The sequence below is a fragment of the Pinus tabuliformis genome, chromosome 2_2 (genome assembly GCF_031772625.1).
Source record: "Pinus tabuliformis cultivar Carrire ecotype Pingquan chromosome 2_2, CPIR1, whole genome shotgun sequence".
NCBI lineage: Eukaryota > Viridiplantae > Streptophyta > Pinopsida > Pinales > Pinaceae > Pinus > Pinus tabuliformis.
The window spans coordinates 961,764,680-961,778,469 of NC_142300.1; the positions used below are offsets into that span (position 1 = coordinate 961,764,680).

At 33.0% G+C, this 13,790-nt stretch overlaps 1 protein-coding gene across 2 annotated transcripts; it reads right to left on the reverse strand.

Moving 5' to 3' along the window:
* Positions 1-10,288: 10,288 nt before the first annotated feature.
* Positions 10,289-12,075, reverse strand: LOC149196422 (uncharacterized). Of its 2 annotated transcripts, none has more exons than XM_089403741.1 (2): positions 11,086-12,075; positions 10,289-10,745 (listed from the first exon to the last, which is right to left on the reverse strand). In XM_089403741.1, exons 1-2 carry the CDS (start codon positions 11,373-11,375, stop codon positions 10,664-10,666), a joined length of 372 nt encoding a protein of 123 aa, XP_089259867.1. In that variant the 5' UTR covers positions 11,376-12,075; the 3' UTR covers positions 10,289-10,663. The 2 variants fall into 2 exon arrangements, with proteins under 2 accessions (XP_089259867.1, XP_089259866.1); XM_089403740.1 differs by having other exon boundaries at positions 10,289-10,811; positions 11,086-12,073.
* Between the last annotated feature and the right edge of the window lie 1,715 nt (positions 12,076-13,790).

Consider the following 13,790-nt stretch of genomic DNA (forward strand, 5'->3'; position numbering starts at 1 on the left):
CCATGGACTCAAAGCCTCATTATCCGTATTTTTAAAAGTGGGGATACAAATAACCCCTCTAATTATCATACAATTATGATCAGCCCTCTCCTAGCCAAGTTATATGGTATTATTTTGGAAAGGAAGTTGAGCATATGGCTTGAAAGTGAAGGCAAGCGGGCTAAAGGCCAAGTAGGTTTTAGAAAGCAGCTCTCAACAACGGACCACCTCGTTACGCTTAGGATCATTGTGGAGGAATGTTGCAATGATAAATCCAATCTATTTTGTTGTTTTGTGGACTTTAGAAAGTCTTTCGATACGGTTCCTAGAAACAACCTTTGGAACAGCTGAGAAGAGCTAAAGGTTCCTTTTGAGTTGAGATTTGGTGCTATAAAGTTATATGAGAATGTAATTTCCAAGTTAAATAGCAATGAGGGGTGTTTGAAAGATATTAAGTGTAATATCGGAGTTAAACAAGGTTTCCCCCTCTCTCCTACCCTATTTTGCATTTACATCAACAAGCTAGAAGGTTGTTTAGAGGAAGAAGGATGTTTTGGCACGATCTTAGCTGGGATAGTCATCATCCTTCTTCTCTATGCTGACGATATTGTTATTGTTGTAAGGTGCCCATCTGATCTTGATAAGAAACTTATACTTCTTAAGGATTTCTGCTCTGTTGTGGGTATGATTGTTAACATTAACAAAACAAAAGTTATTATTATCAAATCCAAGAAGGACACTTACGCTAATTTTATGTATGACAATAGTAACTTGGAGGAAGTGTCTTCCTACAAGTACTAGGAATTGATATTCATCACAAGCTCAACTAGAACCATAGCATTTATAAAAGGATTAATGGGAGATGGAAAGCTTATTCTGGTCTTGCAAATAATTGCAAAACGGTAAACCTTGTAATGTGGGATAGAAAGAAATTCCTCTTTGAAACTTTAGTCACTCCGGTTATCTTATATGGATGTGAGGTTTGAGATTGTAGCATCTATAGATAATCTTGGAGAAAGATTGAGAAAATCCAGAAACGTTTTATAACTTATAACCTCAAAACTAAAAGCAACACACCCTATCCTATTCTCCTTATAGAAGTGGGTCTTTCCCCTATCGAGAGACTAGCTATGACTAAGCTTCTATTGCACAAGAACAAACTCAATAACATAGGAGACCATAGACTTCCTAAGCTATCTTTAAATTCCAGCCAAAACCACCTAAGGCTCAAACGAAGTTGGTATAAAGAAACCAGGGCCTGGTTAAACCATTGGGAGATTGACGAGAATGTTGCATTGCAAAACATTAATAATATTAAAAATATTATTACTTCTAAGTTCAAAGAAAAAATGTGGTGTGAAAAGGATTTAGCAGCTAAAAGAAAATTAAGATATTATAAGGAGGTCATCAACCTCACCCTAGAAGATCAAAAGTATCTCTCTGTTTTAACTAGCTCAAAGAAGAAAATTAATATAGCCAAGATTAGGACGAACTCTCATGAGCTCCATAGTGAAATGGGTCGTTGGGCAGTTCCTAAAACACCATGGATGGAAAGGTTATGCCATCTCTGTGAGAATACAAACATCGAGGATGAAAACCACTTCCTCTTAGAGTGCCCTATGTACAACCACATTAGATCTCAGTTTAAAAATCTTTGTTGCAATATTGACCTTCCTAGCCTTTTACATTTGTCAAAATTACAGTGAGCTTGAGAGGCTTCTTTGCAAGCTTTTTGTGCATAGGAATAAAATCTTAAATCAAACTAAATAATTCGTTTCTTTAGGTCTGGTACACCAAAATTTGGTCTCAGTGGACGTTAACCATCATCATCATCATCATCAATATAATGGTTTTTAATTTATTTATTTCCATTTTAATTTTATTATCTATATATGTTTATTATTTTCAATAATTATTTATCTATTAATTAATATATAAATAATCAATTAATATATTTTGTTTTTTAGTTTAAGATTATTCTAATTCCCCATTTTTTTTGTTGTTCAAGTGATTTGTGTTTATCTAAGTTTTGTTGCTCGTCAAACCATGACTCAAGGGCATCTAAGTCATCAAAATCACAGAGGAAGTCCACCTGGCATGTGCCACAACCTTACACCCTAGGCCACACCAGCCCTAAGTTGGGTGGGGCTGCAATAGCCTCCCTCAGGTTTGATTTTGGTTTGCCTTACTAACGTGGTCCATCCTCAACTAGTTGTGCTAGTAAGACTTGACCCAATTCTTTTTATTTTTATGATCTTGTATTTCTATCAGTTTTCTCCTTCATTTAATCTTATGCCAATTCTTTTTATTTTTATGATCTTGTATTTCTATCACTTTTCTCCTTCATTTAATCTTATTTTATATTTTATTCTAGTTTTCTGTTATGTTTAAATCTCCAATTTTTAATTGACTTTTAGGTCATTTATAATTATTTTATATTTATTTAGTGAGAATTGGTTTTTAATGCATTAGTTAATTTATTGTTTTTGATTTTGTTTTTTTGATTTGATTTTTTATTATTATTTATTTTTTAATCTTAACTATGTAATTTGGTTTGTTGGGTTTGACTTTTTAATAGAAGAATATTTTTCTTTTCTTCATTTATTTTATTTTTATTTTTAATCTCTATATATTTTTATGGAGTTGACTTTCTGAGACTGTTTGGAAGTTTTTTTGGTCTAATTTCTCTAAAATCACCAGCTTGATGGGTAACCCTTGCACAATGGATGTGCCCAAGGGGTTTTTTAGGGTGTTGAATCCATATATACAGTAAAAAAAACCAATTTAAATAATACAAATCAACATTTCACCTCAACATTCCCCCTCGGAAGTCCAAAAAGTCACTGACAACTCCTATTTTTATTATTTATTTTGAAACATTTTTTATTCATGATATGATTGTTTTATTCTATTTATTAGAATTCTTTATGCATCGTTTTTATTATTTAATTTCTTGCCATGATGAGTGTCTACATCTTAGTCTTGACGATGAACCATATTGGATGCATCTTAGTCTTGATGATGAACCATACCGGATAGTCAGATAGTTCGAAATGCCTAAACACAATAATTCTAATGTGATTTTTACTATATAAAAAAAAATCAATCAATATACAAAATATGTATCACAAAACTTAAATTTAAAAAATAACAAAATTATTTCTATAACAACATAATTTTGAAATTAAAAAAAAAAAAGTTTCAATGTCAATTTATCCTGTGATCTATAAATATTATAAAAAATTGTAAATTAATTAATTAATTGTATATAGATAGAGAAGGGGTATGTAGTGATATATAAATATTATGAAAAATTGTAAATTAATTAATTATATATATAGAGTGGAAGTGTGTGTTATTTTTAAAATGTAATTAAAATGAATTTAAAATTCAATGTACTATGATATAGTAAATATTTAATTTTACTATAATGTTTTTATACTTTCTTTCCACTTAACATTTTTATTCAAATAATGTAGTTTATACATATATAATACGAATTTAGTATATAAATTTGATAATACGAATTTAGTATATAAATTTGATAATATAATGAGATGTATATTTTAGAAAAGGAATTTAGTAGAAAATTCATTTACATATATATTAGTGAATTTAGAACAAAATATTAATTTAGATGCTATTTTGTTTATAAAGTGATGTATATATGAAAATATTAAAGCTAATTAAATATATGTTTGAGAATTTTTTAATAAGATTTTTCACTTTCTGTCACATCCCTGTATAAATACATAAAAGATTTTTTTTTTTTAAATGGTAAAACTATATTACATTTACATAACCCTTACCGTAACCATTATTGCGCAGTTTTATCATTTACTTATAGCTGAACAGAGGTGATATATCTTGGACCTACTTTATTTGTTTGACAATCTATACAGTTTATTGACTTAAGGTTCGGCTTGACTGCATGGGTAACATGTGTAATAAACGGCAATCGGATTACATGCCTTGTCCGACCCGTAGCCTTTTCCGGCGTTGAGTTGTTGGCGGCATTTAAGTTTCATGTCAGTGATTTAACAGGTGGCCTGGCTCACCCGCTTGGCCATGTGACTCGTCGGTTCTCGCACCCTTGGCCTTCACGCCTTGGGTTCCCGCTCTATTCCTACGGTGGAGATCTAATGCCCAGATCGGAGGGCAGGGAAACGTCTAAGGGTTTGAGGCTTTTCATAAACCCCTTAGAGCTTTGCTCGTGGCTCATTTGGAACTGGAATGACTCTCGGCATTTCTCTGGTCAATCAATCACCTGGTTTCGTTTTTCATTTATCGCCTCCCCTGAGCTTCATCTACAGCTCCGAGGTCTTATGCTTATTCTTCAGGGACACTGTGCAGGTAATACACTCTGTTTTTAATTTAGACACAGTCTTTTCGCTACAGATTATCTCCTATTTCCGAAAGTTCGGCACAAGCTTTGCATGCGTTTAATAATGAGGTTTGCTACTGGATTGTAAGCACCCATTGACTGATATCCCTCGATATTGTTGTGTGCAGGTAAGGATTGTTACAAGCCCCCTTTCTGCTTGTGGAATGACGGAGCCCAAATGCCTCGACCTTCTCCGTCACATACCAGGTAAGCAATCGACCCTAAAACCTGGTGCGAAGTCTAAGGGTTTTTCTTTCCTTGATGTGCTGAAACGGCTGTGATTTATACCCGCGTGTCTTCTTCTTTTGTTTCTTATATGCACTGGTTTTCGGCTGTTAGATTCCAAGCGAGGAATTCCAGAGGAGGTCCTCATGACTTGCATGTGTTTTTTCATATTCCCAGGTCTTTATGTTCCGACTTACCCTGTTGAGCTATGAGGAACAGGCAGTTTCCCTTGCGCCTTAACCCTGTGCAGCGGTTGAATGATTCGATGGCAATCTTTGCCTTCCTGTGTTTAGACATTCAAATGCCACTGTTATATGTAGATGTTGAGGCAGTTGTTGAACTGGCCGCTGTGTTTGGACCCCTCTGGTCAAAGGATGTTTTTATTTAGACTTAATGAATATATATTCAATTTTGCTCTTTCAGTTCTTCGCTCTTAATTACTATTTGCTCTGTAATTGCTGGTTCGCTTCTGGTCTTTCCTTGGATGGTTAAATGGCATGCCGCTCATACTTACAGTATGCTCAATCTGATAATGTTGGTTTGCCATTCTGAATTCAGTTAGTTGTTATGTCTAATTCTGTGAGCGGTATGTATTCCGGTTCTACCACTATCGCATAATGTTATCATCTCAGGAATGGTAGTTGGTTTTTCTTTACTATTCATTTTTGTTTATGTCCTCCTTACGCAGTTATGGAATGCTGCATTACCAGCATATGGTTCTTTCCGTTACTGAGTTTAAGTTATAATAAGATTGTTGGATTGTTACAGCGCATACATATATGTAATACCTGTTGAATGTACGTGTATACATGTGATTACTTACGCTGCCGTGTCCATAGCCACGGTTAAGCAATTTCTGTGGTTGCATTCGTTGTCCTTTGAATGGATACTAGGGAAACTAGACTTGGCTGGTTAATCATTCTCGAAATATTTACTTCTTCAGTACCGTTCAGTTAACTGCAATTTATTTCACTGTTAAGCAACCAGTTTCGTAATATTTACTCTTTTCGATGGCATTTGGTTATATGTGACTAATTCTCAGTGTTATACGAATTCTCTTGTGGTCACAGTCTCGTAAAGTCTCTAAACTCTGAACTTTGTTCACAATGTGTAATTACATGATTTGTCCAACGGTATTTGGTTAGCATAACTCTGGCTGTTCTCTAAAGAAAAAGTAGTTTGAGGCCTTTTACTTTCCTTCTCTTAACTGTGGATAACACAGGTAATGAAGATAGTCTAGTCGTTCTTTTAATGTACCTATCTGCTCGGATATCCACTACAGTGCTTCTGGTCCGACTCATTGTTTATATGTTTCTTTTATTTGAACTACCATTAGCGTGTCAGGTTTTCTCTTTTACAATTATCTGACATTTAAATAGTAATATTTGCCTGAATCAAATATACTAAAGCAATATGACATCAAAGGAAAATTTATGATGTAATGGTCTGCACTGTCAACTACTGTAAATTTAACTGCAGTGTGGTCAACAGTCATTGTTGAACTAATTTTCCTTCAAATGCTAACACGTACCTGGTTCACCAGTGTTGTATATATACGCTTCAGAAATTCACCTGCAATCCATATTTGCTCTTGTCCACCCAACCTTGAGACCCATCGCTAAGACTGGAATCTCCCCCCGAGCTATCTTGCAGACCTACAACCTTGAAAAAGATACATGCACCTTGTGCCTGGTTATCTGGTCCTTACCAGACTTAACTAGCTTGTTTTTTTTTTCCTTTGGTATCCTTCTGTCTGTCCCTACAGCACAAAATTCCTTTTTTCTCTACCCAGGACTTTCCCCGTTAGGGAGGGTAGTTTCAGTCAGTTTTCATAACTGATTTTCTTCTTCAAATCCTCCTTTCAGAGGTTGCCAGCATTTCAAGAAGTATATATTTTCCAATATATTTTAATTCACAAATAAAATAATATGATTAGAGTTTTTTTTTTTTTTTTAAATAAAAGAACAACAATCTTTCAACTCTATCTCTTACTACAGTAAAATTCCAACATTTACATTTTCCAGGGTCATCACACTTTCAAAATTTCAATATAAAATTTTGCTAAAATAATATATAATAATTTTTTTTTTTCCAAAATTACATACATATAATTTCATTAATTATGTAAAATTATCCTTTTCAATAAATTCCAAGTTTTTCATATAAAAGGCATAAGTAGCTCTTTTTCTTTGAAAGGAAAAATTTCTTAAAAAATGCTAAACAATTTGATTAATAAAAATTTTAATAAAATTTTACTATAAATTCTAAAAAAACTTATAATTTTAGATGAATGGCAAAATATATATATATATATATATATATATTTATATCATTAAAAATTTAAATATCAAAATTATTTCTCTATTTTATTGTGACCCTAAATAATATTGTATAGTTAAATAATCAATATTTTATATAAAATATATTAATAAAAAATTAAAATTTACTATTTATAAATCTACATAATTAAACTATAATATAAGAAAAATTAACTATATTTCAAATTTTATGATCAGATTTATATATCCTATCTTTTAAATATACCAACAAAACACACTTGCACATTAGATATCATTTTAGAGATGTTTTGACAAATTAATATTATGAATATGGAATTGATTTTGAATAATAGTTGATATTATAGTTTTGATGTGATATTTAAACCAGTAATCAGATAGATATAAATACAAATTGTTAAGAGAACAACCGACACAAGAATCAGCGAAATCTTTCAAAATTGGATTTAAGCAGTTTGGTTGCAACCGAAGCCTAAGCCGACGACCTCCAAAATATTGTCATACACAGGGAAGGAAAGGAGCTGCATAGCAAGTGATTTAGAGAAGACAAATATTAGCCTATTTAATAATAAGAATAAAGTGATATTTAATAAATAAGATGAAAATGTTGGGCATTGTATAATCTATTGAGTGTCTTTTGTGACATGGTTTAATTTTTTTTGTGGATCCGTTTATTCTGAGGTGCATTAGTTTATTAATGCTTTAATGTTTGTGGGTTTTGGTGTTAATTCTGGGAATGGATTAGTTTATTAATGTTTGTGGATTTTGGTGTAAGATAATGGTGATTCCAATGATAAGAATAAAGTAATATTTAATAAATATGATGAAAATATTGGGCATTATATAATCTAGCGTTCTTTGTTACATGGTTTAATTTTTTTCTTGTAGATTAGTTAATTTTGGGCATGCATGAGCTTTTTGGTGTAATCTCAATAGTGATTCCAACAAATTGTATCAAAACCAACAGCAATAGTGATCCCAAATAGTGATTCCAATAAATGGTAGCATTCTTTTTTGGGTTAAGGACAATCGTGATTCCGACCAATGATATCAGAGCCAAAAATCTCTAGTTCAAATCACACCCAACTTATTAAGAGAAAATAGAGAACATCGGATAATCCAGAGTCATAGCATAACAGCCACTCGTAGACACTGCAGAGCTCAATTCAAAAAGAAATACATTCATCTGGAGTGTGCCACAAATCTTCTCCCTGTCAATATTGGATAATCGAAGCAATAATCTATAGCCTATTAATGTTGAATAATGGAGGTCCTATTGAAAAATTAGATTTAAACATTCTGGTTGTAACCACAGCCTAAACCAAAAAGATTGAAAATATTCGCCTGCACATGCAATAAAAGCAATCAAAGACACGAGGTGTACGGGCTTGTTTACTGACCTGTAACGCAGGCACTGGATATATTGCAGGCGCACGTGGATGTGTTTGTGCGACTGCAATATGAACTTTGGACGTATTTGAATGGCCTTAATTAATAACAACACTATTTCCACGTTACAAAAATGGTTTCTTAGTTACTTGTTTGGAAAACTGTAGAGCTGAAACCAAAAGGAAATACATAGGCAATTAAATTTTTGACTTTATTATCGGTTCATCTCTGCTAATCTAAACACTGAGTCACGTCGCACAGTCGGATGAATAATAGACTTGATAAAAAAAAACTTCTCTCCAGGATCAAATATGGAAAAGACCCACAATAAAAATTCTGTATGGACGCCTATTATAATCCTGTTTTAACTACAATGATGATGAATGGAGTGAGTTGTTACAGGCAGGGACTGAGGGAATCATTCTTTAAGTTTGTTTCAGACATAACGCCGAGGTTGCTGCCTTTCTTTTATCAATTATCTGTGCAATTTTCTGTTCTGTTCGCCATCTTTCTTGTATCAGTCATGAGAAATAAGAAACAATATTGAGGGGACGTCTGGATCGGGAATGCCAACGCTAATCAATAATGGGACGTGGAAACATCGGTCTAGATTAACAGATGTTAGAGGAGAAAATTTTGAGAAAGTTAAACCCTTGTAATTACATAACACATAGCGTAGCATCAATAGAGTTGATAGGGCTGATGGTTGGGATAATTTCTCACCAAGGTTCTAGTGGCATGACACGACCATGTTGATAACCCTGAAAAAAATGTATCTACAGAAAAATTTCTATACTGAAAAAGAATAAATATGAATAAATATTCATGGATATGGATATCTTTAGTAAACAAAAAGATTTGAAATGTCCAGAATTTAATTGATTTTTCTTTTGACTATCAGATTTTGGAATATTTCCGAAATCTACCCCAGGCATAAGAATGCTCTTCACTAATAAGTACTTAGCTGGGTATGGATTCAACAACTTTTGCACATGCATATAGAATTTCAGGAGCCAAGCCTACATTTTCAGCTGCCAGCAATAAAAAGTTTGGGTATTTCAAATGGAGGACGTGCCCTGACTAAAACTCATTAAGAAAAGTTCAGTTGATCATTGCACAAATGCTTGGTATTTGCCCTGAAGTCGATAAGTTTGGAGGTTATGAAATTGCTGTGTATAATTTTAGTTCCGAGTACTCAATGAGAAACGAATATTGTTGGGGAAATCCCTCGTATATTTTAACAAATGCCATGGAGTAAATAAATGTCAGAGAGCATACTATACAGCGTTTTCCTCAATCAAATGCCATGGAGTAAATAAATGTCATAGGGCATACTATACAGTGTTTTCTTCAGTATATGAAGGCTTATAATCTGATCCAATGGAAGCTCCACTGACAATACCAGCAAGGCTTGCACAGCATGTCTAGACATACCTGAAATAAATTCTGAACAAGAATTGGACTATCATCTTAGATTAGCAAGCAAATCGTTTGAGCCTGATCACAATCATGTACTGTATTTCTCTTTATCAATTTGTCTTCAAAGATTTACTGTCCTAACAGCTAAAACAGAAATATCTTGCTTACCAAAGACATCCATTTTTTAATGTACTGCAGATAAAACTTCTCAGATTCGTCCTAGAAACCCTAGAATCAAGGAAACCCTAGAAACTATCACAGAAAGTACATGTGCAAGGATAAGAATCAAGTACTGGATGGAGATGAGGTGTTTTTGAAAACCTTATCACAATTCATAATATATTGATTGAAAATCCAATATTATCAGCAATCAAATGTACAGTTCTGAATTAACCAATCTCTCTACAATACGGAAGGATAATGATGGATGGTTTCTGGGTCTGAGCAAAAGAATAAACACAATTATCTTTTCACCGGAGAAGGCAATATTCATGCCAATGAGAATCAAAGTGAAAGAGCATATTGCAAATATGAAGGAATATGTGTACTGACCTGACATAGCTCTGAGAAAATCATCAGACTGATATACCCTAGAAAACCTTCAAACTTGACATAACACTGGGCTAATTGCATCAATTTATAGTGCTGTAGAAAGTTAATAAAATCACTCTAAAATTTGGCCACTCATAATAAAGAAAAAATACATATCAAAAGTTCTTATAGCTGCAGCAAGCGCAGTTCTGTATTCTTGTACCCTTTTCTCAATCCTCCCTGACTACTTTTTCTTTTTTCTTACAGCAGACCACATAAGAATACAGATGCTTGATAAAAAGAAAAGTGTGATCTTTTGGCAATGGTGAATTTAAAGAGAAGTACTGGCTATCTCTTTAAAATATTTCCCTATAACTTTATCTGATATTATACCGTATTGCAAGTGCCGAAAGAGCTCTGCCATGGACACTGAGAAATATTAGTTTACTGTATTCGATGAAGCTTCGAACCCCGAAATTCTGAGCTCTTTATCAAAACACACCAGAGAAAGCTGATCCGATCTGACATATTCGACGATGGTGCCATTGCGATAGAAAAAGTTATTAACACCCAATTCTGCAATTAATCTAAAATTAACCATAACAAGAACCCATCTGAATCAGAATCTGAAATTGGAAATTTAATAATCAATGCCTGACTGACCATGAACTCAAGATCATCACCCTCCACATGCATTAACTCCTTACCAATTACTTGTGGGATTTCCTGGTTCATTACTCTTTATTCATTCATTTCTTTCTGTCTCTGAAGATAAATGAAGGGTTCACCAAAAACATTGTACACCACAACTACATAACACAGTGTTATAAACTGTGAAAATCTACATGCTAAAATCCTTACCGATTACTAATTGGATTTGGACCGCTGGGAACTTCATGATCGCTTTCCTCATAATGTGTTCTGGAGCCCTTAGAGTGCTTGGGAACAAAGAATTCCCTAGAAGCCAAAATCCTTCGACATGGAGAATGCTTCAATGTAACCCCTAATTCTCCATGACCAAAATCCTGCAACTTTTTTCCTGGGCATGGTGTTGAATCTACTCGCTGAAAGAAGAGACCCAACAACAGAAAAATTATGAGCAGCAACTTTTTATCTGCCCTTTTAAGCCTTCTAACAAAACCATCCGCCATACAGACTGCCCCCTGTAAGATGCCTAGCGAAACCCAAATCCATCCAAGTCTCAAAGCCTGGAATGCAACAATTTATTGAAGCAAAGAATACCAATACCCCACCGTTAATGTTATGAGTTTCTCAAGTCTATCCGGCCAGGTCAGTTGGTGATAGCCATGTTATCAAGTATTATGTAAACCAAGAAATTCAAATTTAAAATCTCTGGTTTCGAACCAACCTTATGCAAAACCATGAAAGCTCAATTGGCCATCCCATAAAGTATTATGTAAGCCAAAGAAAATCAAGTTCAAAATCCCCTGCTTCCCTCTACAAAAACAAACAAAACCATGAAATTATATTCAAACTGTGATAATTATTTCTTCATTGCCTTATCATTGGATCTATTTCTGACACGCCGTTTCCTGAATTTTCTCCCAAATCCTTCTGTGTTCAACTCGTCCTGCGGGCGAAGAAAATGGGAGACAAGAAGCAACAGAGAAAACGATTGGAGGACTAAATTTAAGAGACATGAGCATTAAAGAATCTATAAAAGTAAAGTTGCTAGCTGCTCTATCTGCCGCCTCTTTGTTGACTTTGCATATCATTGTGTCATTTAGCGCTGAGTCTGAACAGTATTGTTTGAATTATTGTGTGAAGCGAAGAGACTCTGACTTGAAATTCACAAAATTTGGTGGATGAGATCGCCATTGTTGAAATTCACGCATATAAAAAAGAGCAACCATAACCGTGTACAGGAAGAAATTGTAAACTATCACAAAATGTGAACCATCAGTTGTCTTGTACAACTTTTTCTGTGTTAGTAACACTGGGACCCACAGAAAAGCATCCCTTGTTATCTCCAATATCTTTTATTGTGGAGCTCCTCGTCCCCACTGTTAGATTATACCTGCTGCGCCATGGCGTGGCACATCTTCCTCTGGGCTTTTACTAGTCATTGGCCGCTCCTATAGAACAGTGGAACTTTATCATGATGATGTGTCCATGGCGTAAAAGATCAGCAAATCTGAATGAAAATGAAAAATCACCCCACTAAAATAAGCAGAAGTGATAATACATTTGCCACCTCTCCTTTCTGGCATATCATTTTAAGCTTAAATTAATTTAATAGTAAGTTTGGTCAATGGCCTTATTTTTTTATATAGCATTGAAATGTGAGATCAAGAGAATTTGATAAAGTTTAAAGCTAAATTAGTTTAGTTGAATAACCAGTAAAAAAGCTCAAGAATGGTATAAAATTGCATTACAAAAATCATATTTGATTTTTAAAATTTGAAAGTATTCAAAATTAAAGAGAATTTCCTTATAATTTATTTTTTTTCAAAAGGTGACACAGAAAATATAAAGACATGACATTTGATTTTTAAAATTTAAAAGTAATCAAAATTAATGAAAATTTCATTTAAAAGAAGTTTCAAAAGGTAAGGGAGAAAATATAAAGACATATTTTTGTTGGGGTGAGATGTGAAATGAACTTAGTGAGTCCATGGAAATATAAAGGATGATTTTTTTCTGATAATTGATAGAAAGGTAAATCATTTTTTTATTCAATAGATGTGTTGGTTTGGTTTTAATTATATTTTAATTATATATATTTATATATTTGATAGAAAATGATTTTTTTTATATTATTTAGGAATGTTTTAAGAAATATTCTATTATTCAATTTTATAATTGTATTCACTATTAATTACAAGGTTTTGCTAGGTGATTTAATTTTAGGGAGATATAAAATTTTCATAACTTGATTTTTTTTATTTAGATTTTATGTTAGTTATCAGAATTTAAGTTTGATCTAGATTTTTCTAATTTGTTATTACATTTTTTGTATTTATTATATTTTGTTGGGAATATTTTAGAAACTATAAAATTAGATCTTAATAATGTTATAGCAGTTTTATGCATATACACATGTATTTGTGTTCAGATAAACTTTAATAAGGGTCTTTGCTACAAACTAATTCTCACATGGAAGAGTTTTAAAATACACATGCTATATATTATTAGAACACAACATTAAAGGTTATGATACATTTTCTTGAAAAACATTCCAAGTTACTTGACCCCATATCTGAGCTTATCATCCTTAAAAAACAAAGTCCAAATTAGGACCAAACAGATGAATTAAGTTAAAGACAAATCTTAATCAAAATGAAGTATCTCAAAATATGCAAGTGTAGATTAGTTAACCCATTCCTTTTTTACAAATAAAATGGATAAAGGATTTTTCTCCTCAAGGGATGTCATGCTAGTGGATGTCTCTCTCGGTGAAACATAAAATACATTGAATATGAAACTAATTCCTACTATGAATATGATCTCCCTCTTTAGCAACAATTTCAAAAGAGAAAGGCTAAAAGGAAAAAAATGAAATATTGTTTTATTAAAGACCAGATATGAATTATAAGAAGGCTATT